This window comes from Drosophila subobscura, chromosome A, assembly GCF_008121235.1.
Source record: "Drosophila subobscura isolate 14011-0131.10 chromosome A, UCBerk_Dsub_1.0, whole genome shotgun sequence".
NCBI lineage: Eukaryota > Metazoa > Arthropoda > Insecta > Diptera > Drosophilidae > Drosophila > Drosophila subobscura.
This window is the reverse complement of record NC_048530.1, coordinates 8,651,927-8,671,814: the sequence shown is the minus strand read 5'-3', so window position 1 is coordinate 8,671,814 and position 19,888 is coordinate 8,651,927. Positions and strand designations below refer to the sequence as shown.

General features: G+C 49.1%; 3 protein-coding genes across 5 annotated transcripts in view; 1 reads left to right on the top strand and 2 right to left on the bottom strand.

Moving 5' to 3' along the window:
• The first annotated feature begins 1,583 nt into the window (after nt 1-1,583).
• Nucleotides 1,584-3,895, top strand: LOC117901507 (transferrin). Its single transcript, XM_034812281.1, has 5 exons — nt 1,584-1,732; nt 1,800-2,042; nt 2,107-3,202; nt 3,258-3,642; nt 3,705-3,895. Exons 1-5 carry the CDS (start codon nt 1,645-1,647, stop codon nt 3,804-3,806), a joined length of 1,914 nt encoding a protein of 637 aa, XP_034668172.1. The 5' UTR covers nt 1,584-1,644; the 3' UTR covers nt 3,807-3,895.
• Nucleotides 3,896-4,186: 291 nt separating this feature from the next.
• On the bottom strand, nt 4,187-18,640 carry LOC117901485 (cytosolic purine 5'-nucleotidase). 3 transcript variants are annotated; one of them, XM_034812269.1, is made up of 8 exons: nt 18,263-18,640; nt 16,849-16,931; nt 6,456-6,529; nt 6,169-6,382; nt 5,958-6,104; nt 5,740-5,860; nt 4,738-5,679; nt 4,187-4,684 (listed from the first exon to the last, which is right to left on the bottom strand). In XM_034812269.1, the coding sequence occupies exons 2-8, from the start codon at nt 16,923-16,925 to the stop codon at nt 4,529-4,531; spliced, it is 1,731 nt and encodes a 576-aa protein (XP_034668160.1). In that variant the 5' UTR covers nt 16,926-16,931; nt 18,263-18,640; the 3' UTR covers nt 4,187-4,528. The 3 variants fall into 3 exon arrangements, with proteins under 3 accessions (XP_034668160.1, XP_034668146.1, XP_034668154.1); XM_034812255.1 differs by lacking the exon at nt 18,263-18,640 and adding an exon at nt 17,254-17,557; XM_034812263.1 differs by lacking the exons at nt 16,849-16,931; nt 18,263-18,640 and adding an exon at nt 13,189-13,796.
• Nucleotides 13,439-19,888, bottom strand: part of LOC117901561 (mediator of RNA polymerase II transcription subunit 15) — a 20,030-nt gene continuing 13,580 nt past the window's right edge. The window contains exon 3 of the mRNA XM_034812362.1: nt 13,439-13,460. The gene's annotated coding sequence lies outside the window, so the exon portion shown is untranslated. The remainder of the gene's footprint in view (nt 13,461-19,888) is intronic.

Here is a 19,888-nt window from a genome sequence, read left to right as displayed (position 1 = left end):
GGACTATCTGTAAACGTAATTTTCTTGATGCAGCCGAGGATCGCCCTCCCACCTGGCTGCAGATAGCCTCTGAGGGCAAGTTTCTGATAAGGAAAGTAATATTTGTTCTGGTAGAAAAAACCCATTGGGGAAATTCCCGGCGAACTTCGAAGCTTTTCGACCTTGCCGGCGACATTCGTTCGCTGAGACAACTGGTGCAGGCATACAGATAGATAATGATTGCCTTGCCATGGTGCACGTACATATCAGGAATAATATTAAAGAATATAATTGACTTCGATTCACTGCTACACATCTGCCCAAGACCCCCTCACCACCAAACAAGACATCTTCACACAAGCACAATCCGAACACACTCACACTTACACTCGCCGTTACATACATGCACATGTACACGCCCACGCCCACGCCCACGCCGTGTGGCTTTTGTGATCTCGTTGAGCATTCAATTCTATTGAAGCTTATTTATTATCCAACTAACCAAGCCTTTACCTCCCACGGATTCCCCTTTTCATTGAGGCACGGCTTGCATTTTAAGTAATCACAAATTTAAGTTTTCAGTTGAGCTGCGGTCTCTGTCTCTGTCTCCCCCTCTTGATTGCACTCAGCCGGTGTGCCGGTGTGCCGGTGTGCCGGTGCCGGTGCCGGGTGGTGATCCTATCAAGACTCATCCCATAGAACAGGTTTCGTGCTTGGGGCAGCAATTGTTTGATGGCAAAATGAAACCACAACAAAGTGAAGCCAAGCTCTAGCCTTGGCGAGTCGGGGAATGCTCTTCCTTGGGTAACAGAGTGGGGAGTTTAAGACTAAAACGGAATGCCAGTATTTTAGTATTTTCTATACGTATGTAAATGTTATTCGTTGTCATCATACATCAAGCTGCCCGAGTCTCTTTAGGAAAGTAACCTACCCCGACAATGTGGGAAAAGTTGAGCTTGATTTATGGTTTGAGAAATGGCATGGAGAAGGGGACAGGTGGGGTGCACTGATTTGCGTGGCAGAGGGTGGCATAACCTCCACAGCTAGAGGGATCCCCCCGGGCGATGACTTAACCGGCGGCTGCGAGAAAGATCTACGGGTCTAAGTGGATTGTTGTGAATAGAAACGGCTCAACGGCTCTACGGCTCAAGATTCAATGAGTTAAATAGATTCCTGGAAATAAAAGCTGGATATCAAGTAAATACATACCTATAATTATATATAGTGCAAAAGTTATATGAAACTACAAGGAAAATACTTATTGAACGATCAATTATCGCAAGATACAAAAAAGAAAAAACAAAAACGAAAACAATTAATTGAAGTGGGAGGGGTGGGAGTGCCATATATAAAGCTCTGGATCGTTAGCTCTGGAGTGTTCTCCAGAGTCTCCCTCAAGGCCCGTCCAGAGCCATGTCAACCCACACAGCCCCGTGCCCACCTCCTCCCCTTTGGCCTGGGCAGAACCGGTCTTAATGGGCGGCTCTCCAGGAGGCTCGCCAGAGGGGAGCAAACAGATCAGAATAAATAATAAAAGGTGGGGGGGAAAAACAAGAGCAAGAGCCCGAGCCCGAGACAAAGAGCGAGAGTGCAATATGTATGGGTGGTCGTTGGGTGTATAAAAGCGCCGGCCGGCGTGTGATTCGCCACAGTCTAGCTTCGACGATGACTACGAAGATGATCGGTGGGACTTGGCTGCTGCTCTTGGTGGCCCAACTGCTGTTGGTTTTTGGCCAGGCAGAGGAGCCCATATGTGAGTCCTACGAGTAACATTGCGAGTTCCATTCGGGAAAGCCAACTGCTCTCCCCTCTCCCTGCAGATCGCTTGTGCGTGCCGAGGATCTACCTGAAGGAATGCCAGCAGCTGCTGTCCGATCCCTCGGAGGCGGGCATACGCATGGAGTGCGTCGCCGGGCGGGACCGGGTGGACTGCCTGGAGCTGATTGAGCAGCGGAAGGCAGATGTGCTGGCCACGGAGCCGGAGGACATGTACATGGCCTACCATCGCAAGAACGAGGACTATCGCGTGGTCTCCGAGATACGCACGCAGCAGGACAAGGACGGTATGTTGCTTACCCTAGGTGTACCTCATTCCTCGTCTGATTTGTGCCCATTTTGCCCCCATAGCTGATTTCCGCTACGAGGGCGTTATCCTGCTGAAGAAGTCATCGCCCATTAAGACACTCCAGCAGCTGCGTGGCGCCAAGTCCTGCCACACGGGCTTCGGCCGCAATGTTGGCTACAAGATTCCCATCACAAAACTGAAGAACAACCACGTGCTGAAGGTCTCCGCCGATCCGCAGATCTCTGCCACCGAACGTGAGCTCAAATCGTTGTCCGAGTTCTTCTCGCAGTCCTGCCTCGTGGGCGACTACTCCGCCCATCCGGAGACGGATCGCCTCCTCAAGAAGAAGTACTCCAACCTGTGCGCTCTGTGCGAGAAGCCGGCCCAGTGCAATTATCCGGACAAGTTTAGCGGCTACGACGGCGCCATACGCTGCCTGGACAAGGGCCAGGGCGAGGTGGCCTTCACCAAGGTGCAGTACATCAAGAAGTATTTCGCCCTGCCTGGCGCAGCGCCCGACTCACCGCCGGCCGAGGGCAATGCCGAGGATTTCGAGTATCTGTGCGAGGATGGCACCCGTCGGGCCATCACGGGACCCGCCTGCTCCTGGGCCCAGCGCCCCTGGAGCGGCTACATCTCCAATGAGCACGCTGTCCACGGCACGGAGCAGCTGCACCAGCTGCAGGCCCGCCTGGAGCGCTTCTTCGCCAACGGGCTGCACGCGCAGAACAAAGAGGCCGCCGCCCATCTGCTCATCCAGCCGAATGCCGTGTACCACAGCAAGCCGGAGGCCATCGATCCCAAGGTCTACCTGGAGCGGGCCGGCTACAAGGATGTCATCGAGCGCGACGGCAGTGCCATCCGCAAGATCCGTCTGTGCGTGCAGCAGGAGGCTGAGTTTTCCAAGTGCGAGGCCCTCCACCGGGCAGCCTATGCCCGCGATGCCCGACCCGAGCTGGAGTGTGTCCAGGCCACGGACTGTGTCGACGCCTTGGGCAAGGATCAGGCTGATCTGGTGATCCTGCCCGCCTCCGGCTATGCCGATGCCCGCCAGCACAAGCTGCAGCCCATCGTGTACGAGCAGCTCGCCGACCAAGACATTCTCGTGGCCGTGGCCCCGCCCACCCTCAATCGGGAGGCACTCCAGAAGGCAGCCATGTAAGATTTATTCTGTAAGTGCCCCAGGTCTGAGACTAACTTTCGCTTGCCACAGCAATTACGATGCTGAGAACGAGCGGGCTCGCCTTGCGGCCGCTTTTCTCAACAAGCGACGCGGACAGGACGGCTGCCACATCTCACCCAGCTCCGAGCAGGAGCTGCTCATCGTTCCCGCCTCAAAGCTGGAGGAGCACAAGGACTGGCAATTGGTCTGCCCCGGACTGACGCGCAGCCCAGTGACCGACTATCGTGCGTGCAACGTGGAGGTGCAGCTGCCACGCGCCCTCTTCGTGCGCTCCGACAGCAGCTCCGTGGAGCAGGAGACGGTCAAGCATCTGTTCGCCCTCATCTCGGACAAGTTCGGGGCCAGAGGCAAGCTCGTTGATGTCTTCGCCTTGTTCGGGGAGTTCCAGCAGGGCCACAAGAACGTTCTCTTCGACGTGAGTTTAATTCTCGATTTCCCCATTTTCAGCACATTTTGAATCCCTCTGTGTCTTTGCAGGACAATGCCGTTGAGCTGTCCACGCAGCTGAAGAATGACGTGCAGGACGAACAGATCTACAGTGACCTTCAGTGTGAGGGCAACAAGATTGTCAAGCAGTGATTTCCATTCTCCTGGAGCGCTGCTCATTCTCCTAAGCATTCTCCCCCCTAAGCATAAATAAAACCTTTTTTTTTCGCATATGTAGCAAAAGATTCCTTTGGGTTTTGCATTGTTGGGGGAAGATCCACTGAAAGAGCTTCAAGTTGGATTTTTGTATAGTGTTCCCCGGGGGTCAAGGAGCGCTGCCAGAGCGCTCAGGGAAAATCATTTTAAATAAATAAATTGTAATTCCTCCACGAAAGACCCTGGAACACAGCATATCGTATAGTCTTGCAATCCTCAGTTTTCACGCGTCATGCAGCAGCGACACTCGGCCGTTCGCTTTTCCTTTCAAGCATTAATTGGACAGCAGAACAGTCACCGAAAACGACATAAAATGCTTTCAATTACAGCATTTTAGTTTATTAATTAATTAATTTAAAAAAAAATAGACACATCATATGTATTAATGGAACCAGCTAATGTATATAATGTATATATATGTATATATATCATAACTGTATATCTGTATGGTATATTTTTTCACGCGTTTAAAATCGCCAGGGAAAATCGTACGTTTTTCAATTAATTGCTTCTGCTTTCAGTTTTGTATTCGGGGGAGGGGGGGATGGGGGGATGGGTTTCGGGTATTTTATGGGGAAATGGAGAACTTTTGAGAAGAAAATTCGTTGATCTACAAACTGCAGTTGGGCTCTGAGTAGGGAAAGGCCTAAGCCCTCACACTAGTCATCGGAGGCGGCGCGTAGCTGCTGCTGCTGCTGCTGCTCCGTGCACGAAGATTCGCCGCCGCTGGGTATCTCCTCCTCCTCGGAGTAGTCCTCGTCGTGGGTGTGAGTCACCACAGTGGGTGTCGAGGGACGTGTGTGGACAATGGAGCTCTACGAAAAAGATGCATTAAGAGAGGAAAAAAAGCATTTATCCAGAGACTTACAGCACGATGCAGATCCTTGGCATCCTTGGTGGCTTGATCCTTGATGACGTCACTGCCGGAGGCGTTGCGCGGTGCCTCTTCGAAGGAGGGAGCCGCCGATGGGGGCGGCTGATGGGCCTGATCGTGGGCCACCGTCGACTCATGGGGCAGCAGCATGGCGGGCGCGCGGAACATGTACGAGAACGGGTAGTAGATGAGGTTGAGCAGGGTGGCGGCATAGACATCGGCGTACCGCACCACCTGGCTGGAGAAGAATGTCTGACGGGAGCCAGAGCGGAAGAGCGAGCCCATCATGCCGTACGACATGTCCATTTTGTGTGTCACGTCCCGAATGCACGTGCGCAGCTGGGAGATGTCCGGCTTCTCCTTGGCACTCGAGTCGAGGTCGCGATAGAGATCGCCCAGCTTAATGTCGAGGTTCTGCAGCTCCGCAAACAGCTGGCACTCGTCCGTCCACACGTGCAGCTCCCGCACCAGCTCCGGCACGATGAGGAAGGTGCGCCAGCCGCGGATCTTCTTCGACTTGAGGATGTCCCCGAATATGTGATCGCCCACGTAGAGCACATCCTTGCCCTTGGCATTGATGAACTTGGTGAAGAGCTCACAGGAGCCGCCCGAGTACACTTGGCCCGGCTGCAGCGGCCCAATGTGTGTGCCGATCTTCAGTCCCCCAGTCTTTGTGTCCACCTGCCGCAGCACGGTGCCCTCGTCGAAGAAGAGCGGCTTCCGGGCATCCACGACAATCACATCGAAGTAGCTCTTCCAGTCCCTGTGCGGCTCATTCGGTGTGGCGCCGTGGGGGAAGTCGAACAGGTATGTCATGATCTCATTGGTGTACGTGTAGTCGCTGTTCGTCAGCATAAAGAGCTTTGCGCCGGACTCCCGAATGCGTGAGAGCACCGTTGGCAGACGCTCATCCTTCTTCACATAGTGAGCCATGTTCTGGCAGATGAATGACAATGGAAATCAGTCGTTGAATGCATCGAAAGAGAGCGGTCTCACCTGAGTGGTTCGTCGCTTGAGGTCACCATCGGAATGCACCCAGTCGACGGCGCGACGCACGTCCTGGAAAATGGACTTGTACGTGAATAGGAAATCACCAGCTTTGATGCCGCGCTCAACGCTAAGAACAGAGAATGAAGAAAGGGAAAAGAGAGACAGCGAATAGAGAAAGAGCAAAAGGAATAGAGGATGCAGGATGGAATGAGGTTCAGGCTTACCGCACAAATTCGCTGCTGTTGTTGAAGAAGTCAGTGAGACAGGCGAGCAGATAGGTTTCCGGCAGATTGAAGAGTGTGTTCAGCACATAGACACGCGACTCGTCCAGCTTGAGAAACTTATTCGGGTACAGCTCGTACACCTGGTGGCTGTTCGGGAGAGATCAATTGATGACATGAAGCTCCCTTTTGTGTGCCGAACTTCCAGACTTACTGCTTGATGAACTCAAAGCCATGCACACAGACCAAGATGTTGCCGTAGGCATCCACCTTCAGCAGATTGCCGTAGAGTGTGTCGAACCAGAGGCCGCGCACGGGGAACGTTGGATCGTATTCAAACTGCAGAATCTCCTTCGGATAGCCCATCGAGACGAGGCGCTCTTTGACCAGATTGAAGCCCAGCTGCTCATACTGCGGAGACTTGTACTCTTCGCAAGGGGAAACGGAACGAAGGGAGCTCATTAGTTCACTTGAAGGGGCAGCCAAAGGGAATAATCATACCTGCCAGTGTGTAGTCCATGTCGAAGCCATAGTACTTGATGTTCTCCAGATGCAGCGATCTGTTCACGAATACTCTGCGGAGAGTAAAAGAAAAGAGATTCGATTGGTATCGAGCGTTGCATACTCTTAGGCGCAGGAATAATAAAATCTTTCGCTCAATCTGTGGTAAGTTGAGGACATTGTTGATAAGGCAAACGAGCTACCAATCGATTCGTGTAAAAGCAAACTTCAATTGTGTAACGAAGGACGAAGGACATTTGCCACTTTGTCATTGCTTTTTGATGCTTCTCCTCTGGTCTCTTGCGGCTGCCACAGCGATTACAGCGACTGCGGTCAGCAATTAGTGTAAAAAACTTGTTCTGGGCGGCAGCAGCGTCACGCCCCTTTCGACTATGGCTGCTGACAGGCCACTGCCACGCCCATTGACCGCAAGACACCCCCCCCTTAACCGTTTGTGGGAAAACCCATTAGCAGAGCGGACGAGCATGGGTTAAATATTCTCCGATGCTCTCCCGCTCTCTGCCACAATCGAGAGTTCAACTAAATACTGGTGGTGCGGGGTTTCTTATTCAATAAATTGATGGAAGAATTGTTTTCTTCACGGAAAGGGCATACAAGTGTCGGTTCTTTTTGGGTTCTTCATTCCCATCTTTTCTGTCTGCTCGCTGTTGCGCGTTTATTTATTTCTGCACTGTCCCTTTTGGCAGTTGCTTGAACATTTGCCAAGTAAGCGTTAAAGTTTGAAGATTTTTTCTTCACTGTTTTGGAAGGACCTCAGCACCCATTTGAAGCCTGATCTTGTGTGTTCACACGGACAGAGAGAGAGAGAGAGCTTGGCGGGCAAAAGGGGGAATTTTGTCAGCAGCAGCAGAAACAGAACCACAGGTCCAGGCAAGGACACGAGGACACAGGGGAGCGGAACGAGCAGAGGACGATTTACACCTTGAAACTTTTATTGAAATGGCAAATGTGCCGGCGACAGGCGAAGAGGAACGAGAGTTGCCCCCCAAAAGCGGGAATTCAGAAAGTTTCTTCAGTTGTGCAGCAGAGAAACTTTTACGCGAAAGGCTAAGCAATTAAGAGGCCCTTCTATCAGCATCTAGCAGCTGCACCTGAATAGCGCAGACCATGGACAGACAGACAGACAGACAGCCAGACAGCCAGAGAGACTGAAAAGATTATTAATTGGCGATCGCTGATGGCTTTAAGGCTTTAAATAGAAAGACAAATTGCAACAAAAGCGGATCCAAATTGGGTGCTCCCAAGCATTTTCCAATTGTTGCCACAAATCGCATCGCGTTCCCCCGAAAATAGACGATGCCCCAATGTCAATGCCATTTCTCTCTCTCTCTCGTTTTGCTCTGAGAAATATTATAAATAAATGTTTTACAGCTGTGTGCCACACAGCGATTAATTATTGGGGGACTCTAAATGCTCAAAGGAACCCTCACACTTTGTGCGATTAAATGCAAAGATGCATTCCGACGGGGGCAATGCTGACCCTTGTTTTGCTCACATTCCTCTTGATAACAGGCGAGCATCGAGTACGTCAAACGTGTTGCTGCTGTTGCTGATTGCATTTCACTCGAGCGATCAGCCATCAGCGATCAACGATCGACAATCGACGATCGATAACTTGTGACGTGATTACGCCCAGAGGTCATTCATCATACAGTGTCCGAATGCCTGCCATAAGATCAGAGGAACCATCTAGATTCTAGCTGCTTTGCCACGCCGTCACTTACGCATTCAGTGGCTGTTGCATGCCACTTGCTGGTGTTGCTGTTGTTGCTGTTGTTTCCGTTTCCGTTTCAGTGTCGGTGTCGGTGTCAACTGTCTTGGCCGTGCCACTGCCACTGCCACTGCCAGTGACATCTGTGGCCTGCTGGCCATTCTGCAGCCTTAAGCTGCTCTCTGCCACTGTTTTCGTTGCATGCCAACTTCTTTCGCAGCAGCATCCAGCAGCACTTAGACGACTGCAGCAACTGTACTCCCAATGATGGCTGCTGTTGTTTCTGTTATGCATTGCAAAAGGATCCTGCCCAACGACAATCTCAATGAATAGCGGATGAGGGGGGTGTGGGTGTGGGTGTGCCCTGGGCTGATGTTCTCTATGAAAAGTGTGTGCGAATTTCTCCCTTTCTCTTCACAGTTTTCATTCTTCATTTCATTTGTTTTGCTGCTGTTGCTGCTGCTGCCGAAAATGGGAATTTATGGCTGAATGCTTATCGCTTTCGACCCTTTTGTGTGCACGAGAAGGGGTGCAGACGTCAAGGCTGTCAAGTGCTGCTGCTAGTGGCTGGCTGTCCTTGCCACAAACAGTGTCTGCAGTGCAACTGAAGCAACTGTCACTGCAACAACAAATGGCAACAACAAACAGCAACAGCAATAGCATTATTTTTGATTAGATTTACGCAATTGCTTGCCACCAGAAGGAGCAGGAAGGGGAAAGGAGCATCGCATAATGCTCATAAATCGCTGTCATCCCCAACCTCAACCCCATTCCCCTGCGGCCATTTCTCAGGGCCGATTTCTTTGCTTGTAAAATCAAAATTCATATCATGACCAATGACGAATGGACCAATGGACCAAAGTGTAAGTTTATCAATTTCTGTGTTACCAATTCCGCGCGATTCCTTCACTCGCTTTTCCCCCCAGCAGCAGCAGTACCTAAGTTTTTCCTGTGCGTCACAAACTTCCCCACCCCACCCCGACCATGCCTGCTCCATTGTCAACGTTCTCCTCACGCTGAACGGTCCGCAATAAGTGCAACACGGTGGCCAGCAGCAACAATTGAGACTTTCAGCATCACAGTCACTGCTGACGTTGACACTGCCACGTGCCCAGGGGCACATGCCCCTTCCTCAGAGTGGGGGATGGGGCTCGGGCTTGCAGCTGCTTGTCACAGAGTTAAAGCATCCTTTTGCATGGGTTCTGAAGTGCAACAGCTGTCGAACAGCAGCAGAAACTGCTACCCGATTAACAATTTAATTGGTGCCCGTTCCCTCTGCTAATTCCACAAATAATGTCCAAGCAGCCATTAATCAGATTTGGTCGGAGAAGTGTCCCTGGCAGCTTGGAGCTTAGTGCTTCCACGTCAATTTAAATCAAAACTATTGCCGGAAGGTGCGCAGCATCCAGCACCGAATCATCAAAGCGTCCGCCTTCGACATTCACCAGCGGTCACCTACGACGCGTGAGGCAGCAACGATTGTGCCCCACAATTGGGGCGATAATTGAGTTAATAGGCATAACCACAAAACCAAATAGTGCTGAGAGGGGGGGCACACACGCACACACACAGAGCAGGGCAACAAGAGCAGCAGACTGGAGCGCTTACACTGGACAACAGGAAACTTGGTGTGAGGACTTTCGTCTACAGAATCAATAGGATTGTGAAGTGAAGTATGATGTTTTGTGTTGAAGTGATCTCTAGCTGCCTTTTGCTTTCTTAGCCACACATTTATTGAGAGTTTTCTGTGCCCCAAGTTATGTGGTGAATGGTGTAGCTCCCAGCTTTAATCGCCGCACAGCCACAGGAAAGGGAACGAGGAAAGGGAAAGAGGAAAGAGGAAGGTGCTTATATGGATATTGGGATTACGGGGGTGTTGGAGGAGGATCCTGTTGGGTGAACAGCACAGTAATGAGAGTAAACACGGAGAAAACACCAGCCCGAACTGCACTCGAGGCGAACACACACTGAGGGGCGGCAGCCACCATCATAGAAACAGAAACAGAAACCTAAACACAAAACGGAACCGCACCACAAACTACTAACGACCCATCCACCAGACTCATCCTCTCCGTTCTCCGTACTGTCCGTCGTGCCATCTACTGCTCCCTGGGCAATGTCCGCGCTCTGTTATGCGTGTGACAATTTGTGGGCTTTCGTTTTTCGCTTGCTTTTTGGCTGGAGCAAATATGAATGGTAAACACTTTCAATTTTTAAGCCGAGGGGCAGGCTATCGCGTGCGGCCTTGACAGAAGGGAACACACACAAGGGGTCTCCATTGATTAAAGGCACTTTAGCATGTGAATCGCTTTGACTTAATTAGGCAGCAGCAGAAGCACCCTTCATGCACCACCCACACACACCTTCCGTTCAATTTAGTTGCCAGACTGGGACAGAATTTCAGATCTGAGTTTAGAGTTCACAGTTTGGGCGGGAAATCCTCAGATCCCACAGATGGTGATCACTTTTACCTCGAAGAAGTAAAGTTTCCGTTTAAATATCAGTCACGTCTGCGTCTGTTGCTGCTCCTGCCTGCAGGATGCCACCAGGATGCCACCAGGATGCAGTTGTGACACGCGCTTCCATCGCTTAGGAGAGTAGAGCAGGAGGAGAATGTCATTTGCATCTTAATGATGAAATGCCAAGGCGAGACGCACATTGAGAGAGTCAAGGTCAAAGGCAAAGCCAAAGCCAAAGCCAAAGCCATAGTCATTGCCACACGACGCATGCCACGCCCACCAATCACGGGCCTGTCAATTTGCATAAATGTCATAAACAAAAGAGGCAGCAACTCCGATGGCAACATCAACAGCGAAACAGCCACAGCAGAAATGCTGAATTAAATATTACATTGACCACGAAATCGCCTTTCTACACCCACACCTGCAGCTCACATCTGTGTCTAAATATATACCCAATATGTGTACGATGATGAATCAGGTGGAATATATTATCGATATGCAGCGGTACTTATGCAGATGTACGAATGGCAAGTGGCAATTGTCCGTGTCTGTGTGGGTGTAAATATACTTTCCAATTTCCAATGGCGACGCATGCAAAGCAATTTGCTTTTTTCGAAGAATTGTTTGGTTCATTAATCAAATGATTTTTACTCACAATCAAAACATTATAATCAGGCAACCGCACAAGAGAGCGTAAATGTCAGCGATATGCATACATATTTACATATTTATTAATGCTCCCTCAATTGAGATGGCAGTGAGAATTTAATGGCAAGTTCGAAAATGGAACCTTATCTCCCAATCTAAATGGAGAGATATTTTCTTTGTTTTCACTTCCTTTTCTTTGTTGCCACTCATCGGAAAACTATTCTTTGTTCCCCCATTTATTTTTGTATAAGAAATATTAACTATTCTGGTAAATTCCCACCCCTTGCATGAGGATCTCATTGGGACTGTTTCCCAACTTTGAAGATCTCTTCACTGTCTCTCCTTGCATAACGCAGGGCCATGGAAAATTTCGCATAAATTTCGCATTGAGTGCACAGCAGTCGCCACGCAGTGGCCACAAAGAGCACAGCAATGCGGAGGGGCACAAGTAATAATAACAAAATAATAAGTTGGGGCTGGGCGAATGCAGCAAACAAAAAAGCAAAATATGAAATATAAATGAAAGAGTTTGCCGCAATTAAAGCGGAAACTGCATACAACATAAATAAATACATAAATATGTATGTATGTACATATACCCATTGGGGCACGGAGGATAAACGGGGGCCACGCTGGACCCGAGGCAGACAAAAACATATTAAAATATATTTTTCTCATGTGAATTTCAATGGAATGCAAATTACATTTAAGTTTTTCTGCGGCTGAAGCTGAAGCTGCAGTTGCAGTCCTGGCCCCGGGTCCTGCTCCTGCGCTCAATGCACAGCTCCTGTCGCCGTTCGCGGCATTTCCGTTTCCGGCTACGCAATAAAAGTTGCCAACTACGTGACTCGCCACCAATCCCAGAGGGCTGCAACAGGGGGGGAAGGTGAATATATTTCTGATTTAAGACAATCCTGATCCTAGGAGGCCACCCCAAAGTTGAAGTTGCACGCAGCCAGGTGCACACAGCGAACGGCAGGGCCGAGGACATTTTTCGCATTCGTAAGCGCCAGAGGGAGGAGAAAACTAAGAGAGCAAGAGCTGCAGGTCACGTCTTGCTCCTGAATTAAACCGTTATGCACGGGGGGAGGATCGGGAGGGGGTTCTCCTGGTTGTGGTATAAATATGTCAATTCAATCTGTCAATGATTGAGATGATTGAGGGTCTGAATATGAGTCGGCAAGGGGGAAAGGGGGCAAGGGGGCGTGGGGCAATCAGTTTTGATTTGAGGCACAGATTAGCGGGCAGTGCCTCATTAATGCAAATGTCACGTTGACAGCCCCACAAATTTACATTAATTGACAACAACAAAAAAGAGACTAGAGGAAAACCCTCCCAGGAGGGGCAGGGGTTAGGGGGTGGAAGGGTGCAAATAGAGGCAGCAATTAGGCAGAATGCCAGACATCTTTCGGGGCGAGCAGATCTCTATCGGTGCATCTGCATATGTACCTTTGTATGTGTGTGTGTGTGTGGCCAAGGGCATGTTCATAACTGTCTAAGCCAGCAGATGGGGCTGTCAACAGGCGCCCCCCTGAAGCTACCTTATGCCACCTTGCCCCTTGCTCCCCCTGAGGCACTTTCTGCACGCTCTAAAGTATGCCACAAGAAATGTCAAAACAACATGAGAAGGATGAGGGTTTTCCTTCCGCATTCGATAAGAAATACCATCGTTATCTGATGAGCTTCCTGGCACCACCAAGAATCTGCACCGAAATGTAGATGACACTGAATAAAAGGGCAGCAGCATAGATAGACAGAGTGGATAGTATATGTAGGCATTGTACAGGGTATCAGGGTGTAAACAATACCCAATAGTGACTCAGTCAGAGATAAGAGCAGCTCGATGAGTAAATCAAAAAGAGGGACAGAGGGGGAGAGAGTGAATGCTCACCTGTGGCCCAGCTCACGCTTGTGGCCATGGAAACTGGAGACACCGTCGAGGCTCATTGTCGCCAGTCCATTCAACACCGACTGATCCATGTCCGTCTCCCCGATGGTCTGTGTCCGCTCCCGATCACGTTCTCGTGTGGAGATTGTGGAATTGGAATGTTTCTGCTGCTTTTGCTGCTTCGGCTGCGGCATTTTCCGACGGAGGAGCAGGAAGTGCTCAAGAAGAATGCCAAAAATGCGTCGCGGCGTCGCTGCTGCTGCTTCTGCTGCTGCTACTGATACGAGAGCAGGAGAGCGAGTGGGAGTAGAGTGAGCGGCGCGGCAGCAGACGGCAGACGTGATAAAGAGCGATAAAGATCTTATCAGGTGGCGTACGTAGCGACGGCGCAAACGCTTCCGTGGGAGAGTGGAGAAGAGAGGCTTGGAATGATCTCGTGCTTAGCAGAGTTTTCCCCACTGTCCGGCGTCCGTCGTCGGCTTATCACAGACCGAACCACGATCGGAGTAGTTCCAGTAATAACAGAAACAAAAAAGGGAAAACAATATCTCGGTCTCTTAATGGGGCGTTTCGGTAGAGCGAACAATTTCGGTCAACGTTCGGATTTCAACTGAAAGTGCAATATAGAAATGGAGGAAGGAAGCGGTGGAAGAGGCCCCACCAGCCCCAAGCAACAGCAAACAGCACCAGCTGAGCGAGAGCGAGACGTAAACCAAGGTGTGCTCCATTAAAGGTGTGGCACACCCTCTTTCACTCTCTCTGTGACACAGCCAAGTGCACTTCTAACAAGAGTGGAGAGAGCGCTCGCTGGATTAGCCTCACCCCTTGCAATATACACCTTGGCTCTGGCAAAGCAACTGACGCATACGCTCTCCGTACAACTACCTACTCTCCCTTTTCGCGGCAGCAGAAGCAGCGCCGAAAGCTTTGCGCGCGCGAGAGAGAGCGAGAGAGTCTGTCTAGGTGTCGTACTTGCCGCTCTGCATCTGCCCCGCTCTTGCTGACGATGTCAACGTCGACGACTGTCTTGTATCGGTGTTGTTGTTGTTTCTGTCCCGTTGTTTTGATGCCTTTTATGCAATAAACAAAAAATACGTATTTTGCTACCCATTTGAGGCGCACATTGTAGCGGGCATGCTCTACGTGGCCTTAGATTGTGGCTAGGCACAGTGACACGGTGAGCATACTCTTGTACATATAGGGTGTGAATTCGCTGAAACACAGATCCCACTTTTTAGTTGTAAACTACAAGCTGTAATATGTACATATGTATGTATGTATGTATGTATCTTATGGTAGATCGTTTGGCAAGGGTCTCTATTTTGTCTACACACTCGCACACCCACTTGGGAAGACTGGCATATGAGTCGTACTCATGCGAGTGCGAGATATTATTCCATGGAAATTTTTTAGTGTGTCAGGCAGAAAATGCTTGGCAAGAGCAGAAAGTGACGAAGAAATGGAATGGTAATATGTTTCTGCCCATGTTCATGTATACGGTAATGCTGCCCACACGATTCCCTCCCCAATCCAGTCATGAAATACAACAAGTTTCATACATACACATGTACATACATATGTATGTACATATGTACATAAATAGATGCGTGGGATGGTTCGCGACTTGGCTAAGTCGAATTTTTGGAGTGAAACGAGATTCGATTCTACAGATATCGCCAGTTACAGTGCTTTTAAATGGGGGGCATAAATCCACGCACGCTCACTGGGTTTTATGTGTTTTTTTGATATGCAAATCGGATTGACACCTTTTGACAAGCAGCCACACAGGCATTCAGTCCGAACAGTCCAAGCTCCTTGTGGCAGACACCCATCCCAGCGCTCGGCAGCTGTCCGTCATGGCACCTCTTACTGTACACACTCCATAGAGAGATACACACATAGATTTATGGATATTAATTATGCGCCCAATTAAAATATTGATGTGCGAGGCGTGTCCAGGTCAGCTCATAAATATTTCATCAGAAATTTGCATATTTCCCTTCACTGTACTCCAGGGTGGAAAGAGGGTGGAGTGCGGGGAACGGAGTACACTTAAAGCAGCTTCGTTGAATTGGTTCGTTTACCTAGTATCTATAGATAGAGCTGTAGCTTGTCTCACTCTCTATCTCTTTTGCTCTTCCAACTCACTCACTTAACACCTTCGATCGAGACAAACTTAAAAGCGTTAAAGCGTTCTTCCAAATTACGAGAAGAACTCAATTACGTGTACATGTGTATGTATGTACATCTGTATGTATGTATGTGCTTATGAATGTGTGTTTCTTTCTCTCTTTTGCTCTGCTTTGCATGGCGTCAAAGTCAAACACACACCCAGAGAAAGAGATACGTATACACACAGGCACCTGTATGCAGTTGCAGTTAACTCTCGAACGACTCAAGTGCGCCCCACTTAAAACTGCATCGACGCCTAACAAGCCCCATTCAAGCTGCCCCGCAACCCCACCACACCCTGCCTCACAGCTCTCTTATCCGCGCTGCTCTGGTCGACCCCTCTCGGAAAACCGGGTGATAATGGATACAGCGTCACAAAATATTATAATCAGCTAAAACAGAAAAATGGCACTGGCCATCAGTGATATGCACTAGAATACGCAGAAAACAAGAGACTGTAAAAACAGAGTATATTTATGTACATACATACATAGGTACATAGTACATTCATATGTATAGAGTACATTCAATATGTACATATTTATATGTAAACTTTTTAAACTGTAAATGGCGAATCACAGCTGCAACCCAATAGAATGGCCTGTCGAATATACCCTCACCCAGAGCTACGCCTCATCCCGAGCCCACACTAGTGCGCATCTCTATCAACAGCAGGTTGTCAAGTGAACGTACTACGAGTATTCGTACTCGTACGTCCCCGGCCTCATGCTATATACATACATATGTACAGAGTTACATACATATGTACTTACTCGTATGTATGTTTGTGCTGTGTATGGATTAGCCTGCTGCGTCGGCTTTCGTTGTCACGCAGCTATGTAGCCGTTGCTGTCTGTTGTTTTTGTTGTCGCCGATTCGAGATAAGGTGATAAGGCAATAGAAAACAGCTCGCGCTGGCATTGACCATGGAAGATGGGGCTCTCTCTCTCTCTCTTTCTGTCTCTATTTGTGTTGTGCTCTCCCCGCAACTTTGCAAAAAACACACATGCGATAAATATTGACATTTTTATGTGCCTATCTACTATGTGGGGAAATATAGCTCATAAATAAGATTTAACCATATTTGTCATCAAAATAAATATGCAAATACATACATACATACATACATATGTATGTATGTAATATAAAAACTTGTTTTACTTAGAAATACATAAGTACATACATACATACATACATATGTGTTTGTGTTGGCTAAGTCAGTTCACATAAATAACATACAACTTTTTGTGGTCAATTTTGCTTTTATAGAAAAATCTCTAGAAATTCATATTTGATGATAATCCCTGTAATCCCTCCCACCAAAAGTATTACATATTTTTATGTACATATGTATTTACATATGTATGTACATGCATGACCCCAAAAGTAATTTCGAGGCACCCCACAGAAGTGCTATTCCTGACCTGCCGCAAACCCCGAAGGATTGAGTGGGTGGTGGCCCCAAAATGGTTTTCAAGTGGGTGGACTTACCTATGGGCTGCATGGCGATAATACTTCTTGGGCAGAGCCGAGCTGGGGCCGGGCGTGTTGGGAGCCGAGTCGCTCATGTCGCACTGAAATTGAAGTTGGAGTAAATTAGTAACCAATTCTTTTTCACTGCTCACACACACACGCACACACGGATTTTGGCGAAAAGAAGGATGACGGTGGGATGGGAGAAAGAAGGCAGCAAAGCAGCAAAGGAGAGTAAAGAAAAACAGGCAACAGACAGACGGCCCCGACTGACTGAAGCAGTGGAGTCGGACCTGACTGACACAATTGGCACAAGTTTAATGAGTTTTTGCTGATGCTGATTGATATGTACTTTGTTCGTTCTCTCTCTCTGTTGCAGATGTGTGTGTCGTGTAGCTCCATCCCTGTCTGTTGTGTACTTACTTGGTAGGGCAGGTCGCAGTACTCCCGGGCGAACGCCTTGAATGGGGCGGCCGCCGGGCCAGCATCTTCGGGTGTCGTCCCCTGCATTCTGCCTAAGCTAGCATAGGCGCCGTGGCCACTCCTCTGCTTGCAGTCCGGGTTGCTTCTATTGCTGTTGATGTGACGCAGCAGCAGCAGCTCGCCGTAGTAAGAAATTTCGACTGGAGGAGCTGTGACTTTAGTTTTTCGGCTTCTTGTTAGCTGGCGGAACTGCAAAGTGTTTGTTATACGGCGTAAGTTTCTCATTTTACGGCGTAATGATGAGTCAGTGGATTGAATCGGGTATATAATGTGTAATTTTGTGTGTAGATTGCATGTGGGTGTGTGGAGAAGCAAAGTAAAACAAATGCAGAAATATGCTGTGTGTCTGTGTCTATGTGTGTGTGTGTGTGTGTGTGTGTGTGTGTGTGCGTGTCTGATGAATCTCTCTATCTTCCTCCTACAAGGATGGATCAAGCGAAAAAACGAAAGGGGAAAAGCGTGAGAGCAGAATGAACTACATATTTACATTCACAGCCTGAAAGTAGGCTCCCGCCGCAGCAGCAGCAGCAGCAGCAGCAGCAGCATCAGAGATGTGGCTTCTGCTGCTTCTGCTGCCGTCTCTGCTCATGGCATTGTTGCTGCTGTTGCTATCGCTGTCATTTTGCTGCGTAATTGCACAGAAACATCTTCACCACACCATTGAGTGTTGGCAAACAAATCACATGACGTCGCCCTCTCGCTCCCTCCGCCCACTCTTAGGCGTGTGCCTAACGTATTGATTTGCCGGCAGCGGCAGCGGCAGAGGCGAATGGAAGAAGTAACGGAACGAGCGGCGGCAGAGCTCTAAAAATATGCCCCGTGTCCATGGAACAGCAACAGCAAGAACAACGTTAGCAACAACAACAACAGAGACTGCATGAGTCATCTGTTTCACACCTCTGCCTGTGGCGAGGGCGTGCGGGGTTGATAGAGGTGTCTCAAACGGTACCTGGAGGAACAGCACACACTGGAGGCTGTTGGAGTTCTTATTTTACTAAATGTTGAATGATTCCGTTATTGTTTTGTGGTTCCAGCACTTTTGCACTTGCACTCACTCACGCAGCGAGACGACGCGATTCATAAAACGCACTGGGAAAACTAAAGCAAAGTCACGGACCGACCGAGTGTGTACTAAAACTTTTCCAAAATTTCATACGGCCGCGAGAAGATGCGTGTGTGCGTTCGCTCTTTGGCGTCTTATTTGCTTGGCTTATTTTTCTGCTTTCAGAGTGTGGGCGGGGATCGGCAGACGGCTACGAGGAGAGTCACTGCTTTGTTTTATCTATTTTGGTGGCGCTTTTGATGGTCGTCGACGTCGGGCGGCGTGTTTTCAGCTTTCTGGCCTACCTTTTGACAGAGCATTTATTTCCTTAATTTTGCTTTCACTTGAATTTCGTTTACATTTTGGACTGCAATTCTGACATTTGAGGCGCAGGCGCTGGGACTGGGTTCGCTCTCTCTCCATCTCTCTCTCCGTTCCGTTGCTGCTGTTCTCTGTCATATGCTCGCTGACCAAAGCACACTAGATAACGGAATGGTGGAGACAGAGAAGGAGCAATTATTGCCGGCAGAAAAGCTCTCTGTTGTTTGTAAACAATGACGTCTGATTCGCAGCTGGCAGTGCCGTCCTAGCCCCTTTGGCGCCAACGAGAAAATTCAAAATGCACATTGGAAGTAACCATAATTGGAAATGTTAACATGTAAACAAGAGATTGTTATTTACGAGAGCGTATTGCCGGTAATCCTTCTCATGTCACAGTGATAAAATCCGATCGATTTCTTTGACTTAACGATAAACCATGTTCTAGGTTTAATATTTTGTTCGCGATAAAGTTTCTCTCGCGTCCGTTCGACCATCATCTTAAGTTGCGGCAATAAATTGAAGCGCTTTCAATGCTTTTAGCTGCAGCTTTTAACGTGTGCAGCTTCCGCGTGCACTTCCTCTCCCGAGATGGCGATGTGGGAAGTCTAGGCCCCCCTCCTAAGCCAGAGCCCAACTCGGCCAATGGCCACTGGCCATTGCCGTGGCCATCGCAACATCATCATCACCATCACCATCATCTTACGCAATGCTCTTTATCAGCTTGTGGCAAATGGAATTTTTCACGCTGCACATTTCAGGTGGCTGACTCTGCATCTGACTCTATGTGTGCTAGTGGCTTTTCAATAAACTGCCCATAAAAAAAGGGGCCACATCCGCCAAATCCGACTGCCCCCCACGGGAAGGAGGGAGTTCGATGCTTCTGCTCGGGGCTTGGGCTTGTTTGTCGCACTTAATGCTGTTAAGGCGCTAAGCGGAACGGTAAATAAAGTGAAGTGGCCTGGAAGCGACTCCTCTTGCGGCCACAGCAGCCAGAGAGCAAATAGTTTCTGAGCCAGGAGGACTCTTCCTTTTGCCAAGTTCGAGTTGGCAAGTTTGTTGCCCGACCAGCCCTGGTGTGGTGTGGTGTGGTGTGGTGGTGGTGGTGGTGGGCGAGTTAAAGTCATGAAAGGCAGAAGGAGCCAGAATACTCTATACTCGTATGGAACCTCTGCAAACTCCGCTCCTAGCGTGTCGTTAACTTCTTAATTGATT

Excerpts from the sequence above, each read along its gene's own strand:
- LOC117901507 (XM_034812281.1), top strand. The coding sequence starts at position 1,645 with ATGACTACGAAGATGATCGGTGGGACTTGGCTGCTGCTCTTGGTGGCC. Across the intron at positions 2,043-2,106 it reads CACGCAGCAGGACAAGGACG|CTGATTTCCGCTACGAGGGC; the intron begins GTATGTTGCTTA and ends TTGCCCCCATAG. Across the intron at positions 3,643-3,704 it reads ACAAGAACGTTCTCTTCGAC|GACAATGCCGTTGAGCTGTC; the intron begins GTGAGTTTAATT and ends GTGTCTTTGCAG.
- LOC117901485 (XM_034812255.1), bottom strand. The coding sequence starts at position 17,538 with ATGAGAAACTTACGCCGTATAACAAACACTTTGCAGTTCCGCCAGCTA. Across the intron at positions 6,383-6,455 it reads CATGGACTACACACTGGCAG|AGTACAAGTCTCCGCAGTAT; the intron begins GTATGATTATTC and ends CCCCTTGCGAAG. Across the intron at positions 4,685-4,737 it reads CCAAGGATCTGCATCGTGCT|AGCTCCATTGTCCACACACG; the intron begins GTAAGTCTCTGG and ends TCTTTTTCGTAG.